Source organism: Megascapheus bottae, chromosome X, assembly GCF_031878675.1.
Source record: "Megascapheus bottae isolate mThoBot1 chromosome X, mThoBot2.hap1, whole genome shotgun sequence".
In the NCBI taxonomy this organism is placed as follows: Eukaryota; Metazoa; Chordata; class Mammalia; order Rodentia; family Geomyidae; genus Megascapheus; species Megascapheus bottae.
The window spans coordinates 47,044,457-47,063,394 of record NC_143547.1 but is presented as its reverse complement, the minus strand read 5'-3'; the positions used below and the strand labels follow the sequence as shown (position 1 = coordinate 47,063,394).

The window sequence follows — 18,938 nt, the reverse complement described above, 5'->3', positions numbered from 1 at the left end:
ACTAGAAGTGATGCTATGGTTCAATGTGGTAGAGCACTAGCCTTAAGCACAAAAGCTCAGTGATAACACCCAGTTCCTGATTTCAAGCCTTAGGACATGCACAAAAAAGGACCATATTACAAAGCAATATAAAATTCATTGCTCTGAATTATGGGATTCAATGTAATCCTTATCAAAATTTTAATAACATTTTACTAAAAATGAAAAAAGCCATAAAAATGTATGACGCCAGGAAAGAAACATAGAGTAGCAAAAGTAATCCTAAGATAAAAAGAACAAAGTTGGAGACATCAGATTTTTTTGGTAGGTTGTGGGGCTTGAACTCAGGGTCTGGTTACTGTCCCTAAGCTTTTCAGCTCAAGTCTAGCACTCTATCACACTGAGCCACAGTGCCACTTCAGGTTTTCTGGTGGTTAATGGAGATAAGATTCTCAAGTAACTAAAGTTTGTCCTTTATTAAAATTTCTGCCCTTAAAAAAATAATGGGGCCTGGAATTTGGCCTACTGGTAGAGTGCTTGCCTAGCATGTACAAAGACCTGGGTTCAATTCCTTGGTACCACATAAACATAGAAAAAGCCAGAAATGGTGCTGTGGCTCAAGTGGTAGAGCTCTAGCCTTGAGAAAGCCCCAAGGACAGTGCTCAGGCTCTGAGTTCAAGGCCCAGGAATGGCAAAAAAAATCAAGTAAATAAACGTAAAAAAAAAAGATTCTCAAGGATTTTCTGGTGGTTAATCGGAGATAAGAGTCTCAAGGACTTTTTTACCCAGGCTGGCTTTGAACTGTGATCATCAGATCTCAGCATACAGAGTAGCTAGGATTATAGGTGTGAGCCACCAGTGCCCAGCCTACATTGGATGTTCTGATTTCAAATTATATTGCAAACATATAGTAAAAATAGTATGGTACTGGCATAAAACACACATATTACCAGTGAAGCAAAACAGAGGGAAGAATTCACCGAGACTTACATTGTTAACTAGATTCCCAAAAGAGCACCAACTGCATAATGGGAAAGGGATAATTGTTTCAGTAAAGTACAGTTAGGACAAATGTAAAAGAATGAACCAAGTTCTCTATTTTATATCATACAAAAAATTAACTCAGACAAATATAAACTGAAACTTTAAACTCCTGACAGGAAAAAAAAATAGAAGAAAGGCTTTTTGTACTTGCCAATAATGTAAATGGAACACATGAGAATTACCAAACAAAACTACATCACACTAAAAGGTTTCTTTATAACAAAGGAAATAATCAACAAAATGAAAGAGTAATTTACTCATTAAGAAAAATATCTGCATCCAGATGTGGTGGCTCATGCTTGTATTCCTACATACTCAGGAGGCCGAGATCTGAGGATCGAGGTTCGAAGCCAGCTCAGGCACTGAAAAGTCCAGGAGACTCTTACCTTCAATTAATCACCAGAAAACCAGAAGTGGTGCTGTGACTTAAGGGGTAGGGTTATAGACTTAAGCTGAAATGCTTAGCGACAGTGCCCAGGCCCAGAATTTAAGCCCCATGACTGACTATATATTTGTAATAAATTTACCTGATTGGATGTTAACATCCAGAACAAAAGATGTTAATATCCAAAACAGAAGAAACTCACAAAATTCAGTAACAATAACAACAAATCAATTTAAAATTTGGCAAAGACCTGAGCAAATATTTCTTAAAGGAAGAATATTCAAAATAGTAAAAAAAAATACCAAAATGTGCATTTCAGGAAAATGCAAATGAAAAACAAAAAGGGACATCATCTCACACTTAGTGGGATGGATTTTAACTGAAGGTTAAGAGAAGATAGAATGAACTATCATATAATCCAGTTGAACCATTCCAAGGGATACTCAAAGGAATTAAAACCAGCTTGCAAAAGAAAAACCTTCAACACGGCCTGGAGTTTGGCCTAGTGGTTAAAGTGCTTTCCTAGCATGCACCAAGACCCGGGTTCGATTCCTCGGTACCACATACATAGAAAAAAGCCAGAAGTGGTGCTGTGGCTCAAGTGGTAGAGCTCTAGCCTTGAGAAAATCCAGGGACAGTGTTCAGGCCCTGAGCCCAAGCCCAGGACTGGCACAAAAAAAAAAAAAAAACAAAAAAAAATCTTCGAACTCATGTTTACTACAGCACTATTCACAAATAGCTAAGTTACAGAAACAACCTAAGAATCTATCTACAGATAAATGGATAAAACAGCACGGTAGTCAGGTGCTGGTTATCCTAGCTAGTCAAGGCACTGAGACATGGAGAATCACAGTTCAAGGCTAGCAAAAACAGAAATATGGGAGGCGCTATCTCTCATTAACCACCCAAAAGTCAGGTTGGAGGCATTGAATCAAGTGTAGAGCCATGAGAAAGGAAGTTGAGCAAGCTCCAGCCCCTCTGGAATTCGAACACAGTACTGGCACAAAAAAAGGAGGAGGAGAAAAATAAGGAAGAGAAGGAGGAAGAAGAGGAAAAAGAAACCCAATTAGCCATAAAAAGGAAACCATATTTTTATCAAAATAAGTGGAATTAAGAATCACAAAGTTAAGTAAAATAAATTAAACTCGCAAAGATAAATATCATACAGTCTGTTTCATACACAGATTTTTGTTTTGGTCAGTTGGTCGTGGGGCGTGAACTTAGGGCCTGGATGCTCTCCCTGAGCTCTTTTGCTCAAGGGTAGTCTTCTACCACTTTGAGCCCACAGCATTGCACCACTTCCAGTTTTGTGGTTGTTAAGTGGAGATGAGTCTCACAGACTTTCCTTCTCAGGCTGGCTTTGAACTTCAATCCTCAGATCTCAGCCTCCAGTATAGCTTGGATTACAGGTATGAATCACTGGCACCAACCTTCATATACAGATTATCTACATTTTAAAAATACATGATGTGGACTATTTGAGAAGAATAAGAGACCAGTAGAGAGGAATGAGAGTCTTGGGAGAAGGTAATGGGAAAATGATTAAAGTGTATTATATACAGGTATGAAAATACCATAATAAAACCCATTATGTTGTGCATTTACCATAATTTTTTTTTGCCAGTCCTGGGCCTTGAGCTCAGGGCCTGCACACTGTCCTTGGGATTTCTCAAGGCTAGAACTCTACGACTTGAGCCACAATACCACTTCTGGTTATTTTTCTATGTATGTAGTACCGAGGAATCGAATCTGGGTCTTAGTGCATGCTAGGCAAGAACTCTACTACTAGGCCAAACTCCCGGCATACATTTACCATACCTTAATAATATTTTCTTTATATTACATGGGATGTACACTGCCTATATGTGAATACTATGTTGGAACTTATCCCCATGGATACTGAAGGATGCTATATTTGTGTAATTAGTTTCAATTATTCTTGGTTATCCTTGTTGTGATGACTACAGAGTTTCAATTTATTTATTTGCCTCTGATACTATAAAAAATAAAAGAGATAATAATTTTTAGAAAGGATCTGAAGAAATTGGAGCATTTGGTACTCTATCGTTGAGAATGTCAGTTACCACAAACATTCTTTTTTTAAAAAAATATAAAGGACACTAAAGAAATGAAATATCAAACATTTATACCATGCAGCAATTCTATTATTGGTATGTATTCAAAAGAAATTAAATCAATCCCCAGAAGAGATATCTGCACTCCCATGTTCACTGAAGCAGCTTTATTCTAAAAGCAAAGAAATGAGAATAAATGCCTATTGCTAAATAATGAATGATAAAAGAATTATGAGCTATACCTAGCAGAAAATTATTAAGCCATTTGAATAGGAGTTCCTACCACTTGTGAAACTATGGACAAACATTAAGGTTGTTATACTATAACAAGTAAAATAGATTATACACAGAAATTAAAGGGCTGAATGACTTTATTTTGATGAGGATTCTTAACAGTCAAGCCCATAGAAAAAGAAGGAAGAATGATAGTTTTCAAATTTAAAAGGTAATAGAAATGGGGAGGTTGTTAGTTACATGTATAAAGTTAACATTGTATAGATAAGTCTAGAAATATAACACAGTATGATGACTATAGTTAAAAGACTGTAATATATATTAAATTTTTCTATGAATAATCTTTCTACTACATTCTATCTTCTCCTCTCCCACTTTTTTGCCAGTCTCCAATTAGCAACTAGCAAATTGGAAGTGGCACTGTGGCTCAAAGTGGTAGAGCACTAGCCTTGAACTGAAGAGCTCAGGCACAGTGCTCAGGCCCAGAGTTCAAGCTCCATGACCAAAAAAAGAAAGGGGGGGGGTCAGTGAAACAAAAAGGTAAATACAATAGATGAACCCTTTACTAAACTAAAATGGGAAAAATAGCAAATTAGCATAATTCTAAGAGAGAACCATCGTGATTGAGACCATAGAAAGACAATCAAATATTTATATGAAAAATTCTATGCTAACGAAATTGATAACATATAAGAACTAGAAACATTACGAGACACATACAGCATACTTAGCCTGAAGCATAAAGATACAGATACTCAGAGCAGTCCAAATACATGCAATGGGTCAATCAGTAGGAAAAGGACTACCATTTAATTACAGCCTGGGAGCAGAACGATTCACTATTGAGTTTTATGTTTCCCTATCTTGGGGCTTGAACTCAGGGTGTGGCCATTGTCCCTGAGCTTCTTTTTCTCAAGGCTAGCACTCTACCATTTGAGCCACTGCACCACTTCTGGCTTTTTCTCTGTATGTGGTATTGAGGAATCAAACTCAGGACTTTATGCATGCTAGGGATGCACTATGCCACTAAGCCACATTCCAACCCTCAATAATAAATTTTACAAAATATTTAAGAAAGAAATAATAGTAATCACCCTGACATAAGAATAGGAAGGAATTCTTCCAAACACTTTCTACAAGGTCATCATTACCCTGTAACCACAACCAGATAAGGCTCAATAATAAAAAAGAAAGAAAGAAAGAAAGAAAATAACACGCTTAGTGAGGTGGCTCCTGCCTGTAATCATAGCTACTTAATTAAGAGGCTGAGATCTGCGGATGGCGGTTCAAAGCCAGCCTGGGCACTAAAGACTCTTATCTCCGATTAACCACTAGAAAACCGGAAATGGCGCTGTGGCTCAAGGAGTAGGATGGTAGCCTTGAGCTGAAGAGCTCAGAGACAACGCCTAGGCCCAGAGTTCAAGTCCCACAACTGACAAGAAAAAAATAATAATAGACCTGTTTCCTTGAGGAACATAAGTGCAAAAATCCTCAACAAAATATTACCAAAACAAATCTGCAGCTCATTTAAAAATACTTTTTGACGTAAGTTAGATTCATCTCATAGATGCAATTATGGCTGAAAAAAAGCAAATAAACAATATGATACACCACAGAAAGTTACATTTTGAAACAGAATATAATCATCATAATTGATGTGTAAGTCTCTTGGTACAATCACAAGATGAAAAGTTGAACAAATTAGTTATACTAGACAGTAAAGGCCACTATAATAAGCCAACCTTGAAGAAGCCAACCTTGAAGAGTATGCAAACTGCAAAACAAGAGGAGGAGGAGGAAGAAGAGGAGGAGGAAGAAGAGGAGGAGGAAGAAGAGGAGGAGGAGGAGGAAAAAGAAAAAGTTGGATGATTCCTGTCTCATATCTGGAATACTTTGTTAATTTTATTCTACATATTTTTATACATTCTAGTCAGAAAATTAGGCAAGAGGGCCGGAAGCTTTGCCTAGTGGTTGAGTGCTTGCCTAGCATGCACGAAGCCCTGGGTTCAATTCCTCAGTACCATATACACAGAAAAAGCCGGGAGTGGTGCTGTGGCTCAAGTGGCAGAACACTAGCCTTGAGCAAAATGTGTCCAAGAACAGTGCCCAGGCTGTGAGTTCAAGCCCCAGGACTGGCAAAAAGAAAAGAAAATTAGGCAAGAGAAATAACAGACATACTAACGAGGGGATTAAAAAGTAGTCAAGTTGAAACTACAGATGACATGGTCTTTTCTAGAGAAATGTTCAAAAACTCGACTAAAAAAAAACAAAAAAATAACTAGAAGTAATACATGAATTCAGCAAAATTTCCAGACACATAATCAGTATACAAGAATCAGAAGCTGGGCGCAGTTGCTCATGCCTGTAATCCTTGCTACTCAGGAGGCTGAGATCTGAGGATCACAGTTCAAAGTCAGCCCAAGAACTAAAGATTAGGAAACTCTTATCTCCATTTAACAACTAGAAAACTGGAAGTGGGGCTATAGCTCAAGGGGTAGAGCAGTAGCATAGTGCTGAAGAGGTCAGGGACAGTGTTCAGGCCCAGAGTTGAAGCCTCACAACCAACCAAAAGAAAAGAAAAAGAAAGAAAAAAAAGGAGATTTGTTCACAGTCCCCTCAAAAAGAAAAAGCAGTGGAGATAGGAGCAGAAGGTAGATTCATTAGCTAGGGTTATTTCCATTTCAACCTTCTCTCATAGCTCTTTATACCTGCTTAATCAATGTCTTTAAAGCTCAAAAACAGGCTGGGAATATGGTTTAGTGGTAGAGTGCTTGCCTAGCATGCATGAAGCCCTGGGTTTGATTCCTCCGTACCACACAAACAGAAAAAGCCAGATGTGGCACTGTGGCTCAAGGGGTAGATAGAACACTAACTTTGAGCAAAATGAGGCTCAGGATAGCCTCCAGGCCCTGAGTGAAAGCCCAGGACTGTCAAAAAAAAAGCTCAAAAGATCTGTGGAATAAAATCTAGATTTTTTTTTTGCTGGTCTATGCTTAGTGATTTATGGAGATTGGGCTGCCAGTAAATGTAGAAGGAAGTAAGAACATAGCTCAGAGGGAGAAATGATGTGTGGGAATTTTTTTTTAATTCCTAAGAGGCACAGACTGTGCTTTCAAAGAGGAAATTAGAATACAAAAGGAACAATAATCCAAACCCCAGAGTCATGGTCCCAAGACACTAAGCTTCTGGAAGGAAAACCTAAAAGTTAAGAGACCTTTCTTACCAGCTAGAGGCAGAGGAAGATAAAGAAAATGTCACCAATGGCGCCTTAAGGCCCTTCCCAGCTCCTTGATCACATATACCTCTGGCAACTGCCCAAATTTTCCAAAGAAGGACTGATTAAGGGATAAGGATCCTGGAGTCTAGGAGGAAGCAATTTGAGGAAAACAAGACTATAACCTATAACTGCCCCCTTTGTTTCTGGGAAATAAGAGCAGGAAGAAAAAAGTTGTAGCAGCCAAAGTGGAACTCTTTCCATATCTGTTCAATGGGTGCTTGGGCTGCAAGGATTTCCCAGCCCCCAGAAGAGTATTTAAAGGCTCATGTACTCAGCAATAGCTTGGTTAAAAAGTAATGTTGCTCTCAATGTACTGTGTGAGGTTGTTTACCCCCGCCCCTCCTTTTCTTTTGTTCGCTTGGTTTCTCTCCCTGTGGTTTCTCTCATGTGGTCACTGTATCTGATTTTGGTACCTGCTATATTGTATATAAGTTTGTTTATTTGAAATAAGGGGAAAAACAAGATGATTGGGAGGGGCTGGGGGGAGGGAAACTGGGAGAAAATGATTGGAAGGGGTATCAATGTTCAAGAAGTAATGTACCCACTACCTGATGAACCCCTCTATACTGACAATAAAATACAATTGAAAAAATAAATAAAAAGCATTGTTTCATGCTAGGTTGCTTTGATTCAAATCCTAATACCATTACTTCAAAGCACTGTGGCTTGAGATAGGTTACTTGAACTCTCTGTGCCTGAGGTTTGCTGTTCATATAGTATCTTGCATGGGAGTTTGGCCTAGTGGTAGAGTGCTTGCCTAGCATACACAAAGACCCGGGTTTGATTCCTCAGTACCACATATATAGAAAAAGCCGTAAATGGTAGAGCTCTAGCCTTGAGAAAGTGGTGCAAATGTGTGCACAGGCATCCACACAAACACAAACCACAAAAGCAGACTGCTTAGATTTGAATCTTTCCCCTATCACCTGACAACTGTGTAAACTCGGGTAAATTATTTAACTTCCATATTCCTATTTTCTCATCTAAAACTGAATTATTTTAGCATACTTCATCGAGCTACAATCAGAACTAAATATGTTAATATTTATAAAGAACTTGGCGAAGGGGGGGTGACAATGTTGAAGGGGGTGACACTAATCCTGATGCATTGTATTCATAAACTGTTTTGTTAAATGGCATTCTCCTTTGTACAACTACTTGAAGAAAATTAAAACATTTTTTAAAAAGAACTTGGTACACTGCCTGGCATATAAGAAGAAGCTTATGCATATTTGCTATCATTATTAAAAGAAACTGGCACCTAACTCATATTTCTGTTTTTTATTTCCAGAGAAAATTTACCCTTTACAAAGCATGAGACGGTAAAGGCACAAACGGACTGTTAACAGAAGTCAAAAAGCATAAAATGAACTGGGTGCTGGTGGCTCACATCTGTAATCCTAGCTACTCTAGAGGCTGAGATTTAAAGATGATGGTCAAAGCCAGGCCAGTCAGGAAATTCCATGAGTCCATGAGACTCTTATCTCCAAATAACTACCAGAAAACTGGAAGTGACACTGTGACTCAAAGTGTTGGCTGTGAGTTAAAGAGCTCAGGGACAGCACCCGGGCCCATGACACACACACACACACACACACACACACACACACACACACACGCATAAAACACGGTTGTTCTCCAGGCATGGTGGCTCATTCCTATAATCCTAGCTACTCAGGAGGCTGAGATCTGAGGATTGTGGTTCAAAGCTAGCCCGGGAACTAAAGTCTGTGAGACCCTTAATCTCCAATTAATCACTAAAAAACAGGAAGTGGGGCTGTGGCTCAGGGGTAAGGTGGTAGCCTTGAGCTGAAGAGCTCAGGGACAGCGCCTAGACCCAGAATTCAAGCCCCAAGACCTACAAAAATGTATATTTAATAAAACATATAATGTATAAATATTTATATTTAAATATATACTCAGATGATAATAGATTATGTGTAATATGGTATGCTATTACACATATATTAGTCATTTTTGTTTTTGTTGATCATGGGGCTTGGACTCTGGGCCTGGGCATTGTCCCTGAGCTCTTCAGCTCAAGGTTGCCAACCTATCCCTTGAGCCATAGTGCCACTTTTGGTTTTCTAGTGGTTAATTGGAGATAAGAGTCTCACAGTCTTTAGTGCCCGGGCTGGCTTTGAACCATCATCCTCAGATTGCAGCTTCCTGAGTAGCTAGGATTACAGACAATATATTGTTTATTACACATAATATATTACATGTCTAACACTATGGAATATTATAAATATATATAATATATGGATACCCTTATATCATTATATATTACACAGGTTGTAAAACCTATTAATATGTAGCATATATTATATGCATCATTGTGCATATAATAATGTACAGAAAAATCCAGAAAATACTGTATCATTCAGTCCTAAGGTAACAAGTACACACTCACCTTTGACGTACACATAGACACTGGCCTTGCCATTAGGGTTCTTGGTGTTAGCGATATCCTTGTAGCTACATGTGAAATAGCCAGTGTCCCCAGCTTCTGTGCGGAAGATGGTAAGCTGGTTGCAAGTAAAAAGGGGATCATCAGAACAGGGGTGCTCCAAGATGCGGGCTCTATTATTTGCAGGTCCAGTACCCCAGCTCCACGTCATGGCAGCCAATCCTCTGAAAGAAAGCAAAAGAAGTCATGCTGGGCCAGGCCTGATGCTACTGTCAAACCCTAATCTGGAACAAAATAAAAGTTGGCTTGAAAGAGTTGATCATAGAGATTAGAATGTTCATCTATGGGCTTGAGAAGCATCGAAAGCTTAAGGAAGCTCCAAAGACACAAATGGGGTCTTTTTCTCTCCCCTCTACTACAAGTCCTCTTCACCTTACCCTTCACCTCCAGGCTAGCTCTCTCTATCAACAGGTGGGCTTTAGCATTTTGGAAAATAAACTCCTAAAAGTATAAGGGAATATTGAATTACATGTCTGAAGTATTTTCTTGTTCCGTTTCCACTTGAGAAATGAGAACACTAAGACATACAAAAGCAAAGAGCCTTGCCTAGAGAGTTGCTGCAGAAGCAAAACTCAATATTACTAAGTTTTAGTCTAGATATTTGGGGGTTCTTTTTCCAAATTCATTGTCTCACTGAGATTTGAAGTATTTTTTTTGAAATGAGTTAAACCCTGAAAAGACATGTAACTGGACTGCACTCTGAATTTCATGGCAAGAAACCAAGAACTAAGTTTAAGTCCACAGAAATTCTTCCATATGCAAATAAAAGAAATGTATTCTATCACCTTGTTCCAACAAAGATTATTTTCTCCTTCCCAGTTCTTACAGTAAGAAAAATTTGATGTGATAACTGGAAGGAGGAAGGAAAATGAATCTACATACTCTCAGTATTACCACAGCTTAATCATATGACCTTGGCTATTTACCTAAGCTTTCTAGGTCTTAGGTTCCTGGTCTATAAAACAGAGATTAAACTTCTCTCCCATTTGTATTATAAAGATTCATTAAGAAACTTCACGTGAAAGAGCTTTAGCTATGCAAGCCTTCCCCTTTAGTAAGAGAGAGAGTCAGAACAGGGCAAACTGGAACCACACGATTCTAGTTCTTAGGTCAAAAATAACCTTTCTACCCAGTGCTGATGGATCCTGTCAATAATCCTAACTACTCAGGAGACTGATACCTAAAAATCTTGGTTCGAAGTCAACATGGGCAGAAAAGGCCATGAGACTCGAATCTCAAACTAACCAGCAAAAAGCCAGAAGTGGAGGTATGACTCAAGTGGTAGAGCATAAGCCTTAAGTAAAAAAGCTAACAGAGAGTGTGAGCCCTGAGCTTGTACCCCAATACTGACACAAAAAATGTACATTTCTCCATATTGTATCTCATCTCTTATATTCTCACATTTTCCTAGACTACTGTTTATCATGGCCTATCCACTGAAATGGGTACAAAGTAGAAACTAAAAGGATATAAGGCACAATCACTTGCCTTAGTCATACTTTTCAAAGCAATACATTCTCAGCCATTTTGAAAAGACAATAGCTCACATTAATACTATTAAGGCAATGAGAAATCAAGACCAAGAGGGAAGCTGGATACAGAATAACACTGTACACACTGCCTGCCAAGTTCCTGTACCATAAATGACGGGAAAATAAACTCAAGCCACAATTCCTCAGTGTGACTGCTGCTTCCTCCATTGGCTGTGCTCTATCTACCTTTGGAGTCTCATTTCTCACCTGAATCCAGCTCCTTTATAGGGTCATCAAATAAGCTGAATGCTCTCGGAGTGAAAACGTCTTCCTTGATACCCACCCCCAGTTCATGTTGAATCCCTATCCTTCAGTATGTCATCATGTGACTAATGGAGGCATGGCCTTTTAGAGGTGATTAAGTTAATATGAGCTGGCTCGTTGCTGTTGGACCTAATCCATTATGACTAGTTTCCTTACAAGAAATTAGAATACACAGAGATACTAGAAAGATGTGTGTGTTATGGGAAAAATGTACACTGATATGCAGAGAAAAGGAGGACATGTGTAAGCCAAAGAGAGAAACCTCAGAAGAAACCAATCCTGACAATATCTCATACCTTGAAAATTGTAAGAAACTAAATTGGGTCTTATGGTATTTTGTTACAGTAACCTTAGGAAGTAAAATATAAGCTCTAAATTGATCCCAACTTGTGAGAGTCCCCAAAAGCCAAGCTGTGAGATCTGAAAGGATTGAGAGGATGAACTACCTCTTCCATAAACTCTCACAATGCTGAGAGTCTCCTGAAATGGTAATCAGTTCTGGCTTGATGGACCTCAGATTCCTATCCTAGGTACAGGCTAATTCAACACACAACTTTCTGGGGATTTAGGATAGCTAAACATTAATGTTAATTCCAAGTCTTCTGCTGCTTGCACCTGCTTCTTAAGATTAAAATAAAAGATTGTTTATCACTTGAGTATATCATGATTGATGCTTGTGACTTCAATATTACTGGAACCTCACTTTTTCTGCACGTACACTTCTCAATAAATACCTTGTAAAATAGACCCAGGGTACCTGAAACTGCAGGAAGACTTCAGGCCCCTCGTGTCCCAAACCTCAATTCCACAGTCTGGTGTCCATTATTTTCTTGTCCCCTGTTGCTGCGGGTTGTGGCACAAACAATTTTATAAAATGATTGCTTTTCTTTGTTGATCTCTTGATTCCATGAGAACCTGTTCCCAGAATTCCTATTCCTGATCCTTTCTTACCTCATGAGTGGAGTCTCAAACCTGTCATTACAAACAACAGAAGGGCCTATGCTTCTGGGTTTTATTCCGACCTGTGTGGTGACACTAAGCCACTCTTAGTAATGACCTAGTGGAAACCAATCTAGTCTATGAAATCCTCACCTAGAGATAGCCATGTGATTTGGCTTGTGCTCAGAAACAGGGAAATAAATAAGCAGACAGCATTTTCAGCTTAGGGATGTATACAAGGTTTCCTTAGAGGGTCATACAAATATTTTTGGCTTTACCACACAAATTCTATATTTTTTACAATTAGCTTATAAGGCCTACAAAAATTTTGGCTACATTACTTATAATTTTCCTGGACCAGAATCAATCAATTCAAGTCCTCATCTGATGCTTTGAGTTCTACCACAGAATCCCAAGTGAAATTGGGAAATTCACACAACTCCCTTTGCCCTTAAGTCACCCCACTATGTAATCAATGAAATCTTGGACATTTTAAGGAATAACGAAATTTATTATTCCATTGGATAAGCAAGAAACATGTGGAAACATGCTTTACAGAAATAATCGATTGGGGCAGGGAGTTTGGCCTAGTGGTAGAGTGCTTGCCTTGCATGCACGAAGACCTGGGTTCGATTCCTTGGTACCACATACATAGAAAAAAGCTAGAAGTGGTACTGAGGCACAAGTGGTAGAGCTCTAGCCTTGAGAAAGTCCAAGGACAGTGCTCAGGCCCTGAACTCAAGCCCAGGACTGGCAAAAAAAAAAATAATCGATTATAAATTGGACATACATTGGATTAGCAATTTATTTAAATAAAGAATTATTTATTTAAAATAGGGCACGAAGTATGGCTGCCAGTATCTCATGCCTGTAGTCTTAGCTACTCAGGAGCTACTCCTAGCTAGTCAGGAAGATTGAGGCTCAAAGCCATCCCGGACGGGAAAGTCCATGAGACTCTTATCTGTAATCAACCACCAGAAAACCAGAAGTAGAGGTGTGGCTCAAATGGTAGAGTGCTAGTGTTGAATACAAAAGCTCAGAGAGAGTGCCTAAGTCCTGAGTTCAAGAATGAGGACTCACACGTGTGTGTACATGCACAAAATGTTTCTGAAAATGTGAACTTGTGTGTTTGGCTATGCACATGCACATCTACAAGAGAAGTAATGATATAGATATCAAAGAAATCAGTACTATTCAAAAGAGAATTCCATTAAATGCAAACTTGACCAAATGAGACCACAATATCACACGTTTTGTGACATTAATTATTTTTTGAAGGTTTCAAATATATTTTGTTCCTTCAGTATGTCACATTTTAATTAAGTACATAGGGCTTTTATTCAGCATTATGAGTTGGTTTTGAAATAATTCACTGTTGCACCCGCTGGTATGATTACTGATCTCTCCATTCCTTTGGGATGACTCTGCCAATTGGGGACAGGTTCCATTCAATTCCAATCTGTGTTGCTGTATAACTCCATGCAGCAACACAGAAAGTGACTCCACCAGCTAATATAGCATTACCATATTTGTCATGGAAATCAGGTACTTTTTTTCTGGTGGCTCTGCCTTGCCACTGTTTGCTGAATGCTTCGAACTGGGAGATAGCTTAGACCATTTCTGGCCAAGGGAAACATTGTGGACCTGGCGCTAAAAGAGCAGCAACAGTGGCTGGGCTTGACCACGCGAATTCTTTGTGACATTAATTATTAAAAACAAATAATTAGCAGCAACTTTTGTTTTGTTTTGTTTTGTTTTGTTTCTGTCAGTCATGGGGCTTGAACTCTGAGCCTGGGCACTTCAGTCTCTGAGCTCTTCAGCCCAAGGCTACCGCCCTACCACTTGAGCCACAGCATTGCTTCCAATTAGCAGCAACTTTGTTTTCAAGAAAATTGGTGAAGACATTGGGTATATTAAATACTATATGACTCGAACTAATTTCCTGAGATGCCTGAAAGAATAAGAAAAAGAAAAGAGCTAGAAAGAAAAGTACTTACAAAATTACTTGCTTTACCCCCCAAAAGTGAACTTGACTCCAGAATCTATTTTCTTCACTTGGAAAAGAAATTAAATGCTATATAGTATGAATACAAATTCAACTTTTTGAACTTCTTACTATGTGTCTTGTAACCACGATGTGATGAATGACCTTGATACTGTTACCTGCAAGTAATGTCAAATGCTCCACCAGCTTGAATCACCACTTGATCTCCCAAAATACTCAGTTTGGGTTCCATCAAGGTTGCTTCATTGGAAAGACCTAAACCAAAATAAAATTTCTTGCTATTAGGATTTCTTAAAATTTGTCTTCAGATTTATACAGATATTAGTCTACATATACAAACTGATGAGTATATGAAGCCAATGACTGCATTTTTATGTCAAATAATTAGAAGCTGTCATATTGATTAATTTAGTTTAAATTAGAGCATCTATTTTCTAAACATATGTGTATATATTCTAAACATATATTTTGTGATACAGAGTAGTAAAATAGCAACAGGGAAGGATTTCTTTGTTGATTACTGGATTTTGAACTCAGAGCTCACATTTTGTTGTACTGGCTCCTTACCACTTGAACCACACCTCTGCCCTGTGTTTTGCTAGGGTTTTGAAACAGGGTCTTGCTTTCCTTCCAGAAATGTCATTGTGCTGCAATCTGCTTATTTTAGGCTTCTTGCCATGACTGCGATCTCAGGAGCACACCAGTGTATTCAGCTTCCCTTCATGCAGATCAAGTTTCTCAGAGTTTTCTGTCTGAGTAAGCCTGGAATTTTCATCCTTCCAAATGTCCCAATTTCACCCTACCACTTAACTTGGAATCATAGGTGCATAAAAAATCTGAGAAGGGGCCTCATGAATATTTTTTTCTGAGCTGACCTTCACTACAATCTTTCTGATCTTAGCCTTCCAAGCAGCTAGGATTATAGATGTGAACCACTGGTGCCCAGTGGAAGCCTCTTTTTTTTTCTGGGTCAGTTATGGGGCTTTAACTCTAGGCTCAGGCACTGTCCCTGAACTCTTCAGCTCAAGACTAGTGCTCTACCACTTGATCCACAGCACCATGACATGTTTTCTGGTGATTAACTGGAGATAAAGACTCTCACAGACTTTCATGCCCAGGCTAGCTTCAAACCCTAATCCTTAGATCTCAGCTTCTTGAGTAGCTAGGATTATAGAGGTGAGTCACCAGTACCAAGCAAGGGCCAGTGATGAGCAAAAAAGTTAAGGGTCAATGTTGAGGCCATTTTCAAACTCTAATAACAGCACGAAATAAAAAGTCTCCAAAAGAGCAAACTACAAAATAGTAACCATTTGTGTATGTGCATATAATTGAGGATGAGATCAGAGATTAGGACATAAGACTACATAGTTTGCTATTACTTTTCAGTACTACCCACAAGCGTGAGAAATGTCTAGTTACTTGTCCCATTCATATTGATCTTGGACATTCCACTTGATTTAACAGCAGTTAAAAGAACTGTATAGCAGTTTTGATGTGAGATCTCAAGCATTGACTATTTCTGTTTAATGCCTTCCTCTCACACTGTTATCATGAATATCTCTATATGTACTTTCAGTTACTTTAACCATTTGAATACATTGCCTATTCGAAATAAGTAAACAGCCAGCTGCCAGTGGGTCATGCCTATAGGCCTAGCAAATCAGGATACTGAGATCTGAAGATCATGGTAGAAAAGTCCATGAGACTCCTATCTCCAATTAACCACCAGAAAAGTAGAAGTGGCACTGTGGCTAAAAGCACTAGCCTTGAGCGACAAAGCTCAGGGACAGCACCCAGGTCCCAAATACAAGTTCCACAAACAACAAACAAATAAAATGCAAACATAATTTAAATACATAAGCCAAGAAAAATGGTTTCCCCTTACTTGTTTCCCATGAAAAGAAACAAATATATTTTTTTTAATTCACTAAATAAGCTCATCTACATCTTCACAGTTTCTCATTGCAGGGCTGTTGCTCTAATGCTAAAATACTCATGGAAAGGGTTAAGCATAAGCTGAAACAATCTTATTGGTTTAAATATTATTCCACATTATATATACACGTGTGTAAGTGTTTGTGTGTGTGTGTGTGTGTGTGTGTGTGTGTGATGTGTGTGTGTGTATTTTTGTCAGTTGTGGGGCATGGACTCTGGGTGGGTCCTATCCCTGAGCTATTTGTGTCAAGGCTACTGCTCTACCACTTTGGGCCATAGTTTCACTTCCGGCTCTCCATGTTTAATTGGAGATGAGTGTCATATCCGGGGCTGGCTTTGAACTGTGACCCTCAGATCTTAGCCTCTGAGTAGCTAGGATTACAAGTGTGAGTCACCAAGGTCCAGCTTATTTCACATTACATTTTATAACAATATTTCACAAAATGTTTTTACTTTCTGTTCTATTGGCATATTGCATGTATTTTAAGATATAGGTGTAATTACCTAATCAGAGTAAATGATATTTCTATCTCCTTAAACATATTCGAAATTTCCAACCCTTCTCTTATTTTTTCCGGTTCTAATGAGAATTAACGGATCTTTTCTCTGGCAACACCGTATAGAGCCATAATTACAAGTCTAGTTTCATTCTTCCTCATGGAAGAATGTCACCTTTCTCTATCTAGAAATATTCCCACTTACAGATTGAGACCTCCGTGTAGGAAACAATGTTTATTCTTCTGTGCACTTGTTCTGCTAGAGCACCTAGCAGAGGTTGTTCCATGACTGGCTCAAGTAATGTATCACATCCTAGGCTAGGCAATACGAAGAAAGCACAGAGGCTTCAGACATAGTCCCTGCTGTTTGTCAGCTGATAAAGTAGATATCAACAGATAAATGCAATAAATTTGTTTAAAAAGTGAGAAACAGTATAAAAAGTCTAGGACCCTAAAGGGGGATTGATAATTTTCACAAATGGTCATTGAATAAATAATGGAAGAATTACAATAGTCTATGTATGACATGTAGTACAGAAGTCCAGAAAATCAACTCTGAAGGCAGATTTCTTAGATTCATGACTCAGTTGTATTATTTATTATCTCTGCCATAGTTGTCTCACCTACATAACAGGGGTAACGCCAGAAGTTAACACTGAAAAGACTTCAAAGAATTCATAAGTAAAAGTGTATTATTTAATTTCCATTTCCTTATGTCTCAAGATGTCAAACATTTCTTCATGTGTTTATTGGCTATTTTTACTTCTTCTGTATTATCTCCTTTGCCCATTTATTAACTGGGTTAGTGATTCATTAAGGGTATATTCATATGAGTAGTTTGTATATTCTGGGTGTTGTTGTTGGTGGTGGTGGTCAGGGGGCTTGAACTCTGGGCCTGGGTCCTGTACCTGAGCTCTTCAGCTCAAGGCTGCCACCCTACCCCTTGAGCCACAGTGCTACTTCCGGATTTCTGATGGTTAATTGGAGATAAGACTATCTCGGACTTTAGTGCCCAGGCTGGTCTTAAATCTCAATCCTCAGATCTCAGCCTCCTGAGTAGCTAGGATTACAGGCATGAGCCACCCTGGCTGTCTGTATATTCTTGATACAAGGACTTTATAAGGTGTACAGATGGCCAAGCTAGTTTGCCATTCTGTAGATATTGGTTTTGGCTTAGTAACTGTATCCTTTGCTGTGAAGAAATTTTTAGCTTGACCCAGTCTCATTTGTCAATTCTCTCTCCTATTTGCTGAGCCCCTGGAATTCTTTCCAGTAAGTGCCTGCCTATACTTTCCCTGCTCCTTCCTGTAGTAGTTTCAATACTTCAGGTAACTTGAGGGGAAGGGTGAGAGTGGGAGACAGGGGGAAATGATGGAAGGGATGGCATGGATCAAGATGTATTATACCCATACATTCGCATACTGAAATAAAACCTTTCTGTAACTACTTAAGATTTTTAAAATAATTATTTGACCATTAAGAGTTATTTTATTATCCTAAAAAGAGTATTTTCTGCCTATAGTACCTATCATTTCCACCATTAGCATCACTTCTCTGAGTTAAGGGTTTGGAAATAGAAAATGTATGTGAAGCTGGGTGAGGTAGCTCACGCCTGTAATCTTAGCTACTCAGGAGGCTGAGATCTGAGGATCAAGGTTCAAAGCCTGCCCAGGCACAAAAGGACCTGAAACTCTTATCTCTAATTAACCTCTAGACAAGGGGAAGTGGGGCTTGGCTCAAAGACAAGTCAGTAGCCTAGAGCTGAAGAGCTCAGGGACACCACCCAGGCCCAGGGGTAGGGTGGTAGCCTTGAACAGAAGAGCTCAAGGACAGTACTCAGGCCAAGTTCAAGCCCCCATGACCCACAAAAAAAGAGTGTTTGTGAAGCTGGACACCAATAACTCATACCTGAAACACTACCTGTTCAGTAAGTTGAGCTATGAGACTCATGATTCAAAACCAGCACAGGTAGAATAATGTATGAGACTCTTACCTCCAATTAAGCAGCAAAAAAAATAAGTTGAGAAGGGAGCGTCTCATGATCTTTTCTTCTTGGGTTGGCCTTAGACTAAAATGTTCCTAATTTCTGCCTCTCAACTAGCTAAGATTATATATTGAACCATTGGTACCTAGCTAGAAGACTTTTGTATAATGAAAATCAAAGTTTCCAAGATGTGGTTCAAGTTGTAGAATGTCAGCTGTGAACAAAGAAACTATACTGAGGCCTTGTGTTCAAGCTCCAAGATCAGAATAAAAAATTTAAAAAACCCCGATAATGTCTGACTCTGGTATAAATTTTCTT

At 38.8% G+C, this 18,938-nt stretch overlaps 1 protein-coding gene and 1 pseudogene across 1 annotated transcript in view; both read right to left on the bottom strand.

The window, feature by feature from the left end:
* LOC150041006 (vascular endothelial growth factor receptor kdr-like) overlaps positions 1-18,938 on the bottom strand; it is a 145,152-nt gene that overhangs the window by 99,055 nt on the left and 27,159 nt on the right. Inside the window, exons 2-3 of the mRNA XM_090327270.1 lie at positions 14,363-14,459; positions 9,408-9,628 (exon numbers count right to left, since the gene is read on the bottom strand). Coding sequence (XP_090183396.1) covers positions 9,408-9,628; positions 14,363-14,459 — 318 coding nt within the window. The remainder of the gene's footprint in view (positions 1-9,407; positions 9,629-14,362; positions 14,460-18,938) is intronic.
* LOC150041007 (cytochrome c oxidase subunit 7B, mitochondrial pseudogene) lies at positions 13,502-13,845 on the bottom strand (annotated as a pseudogene).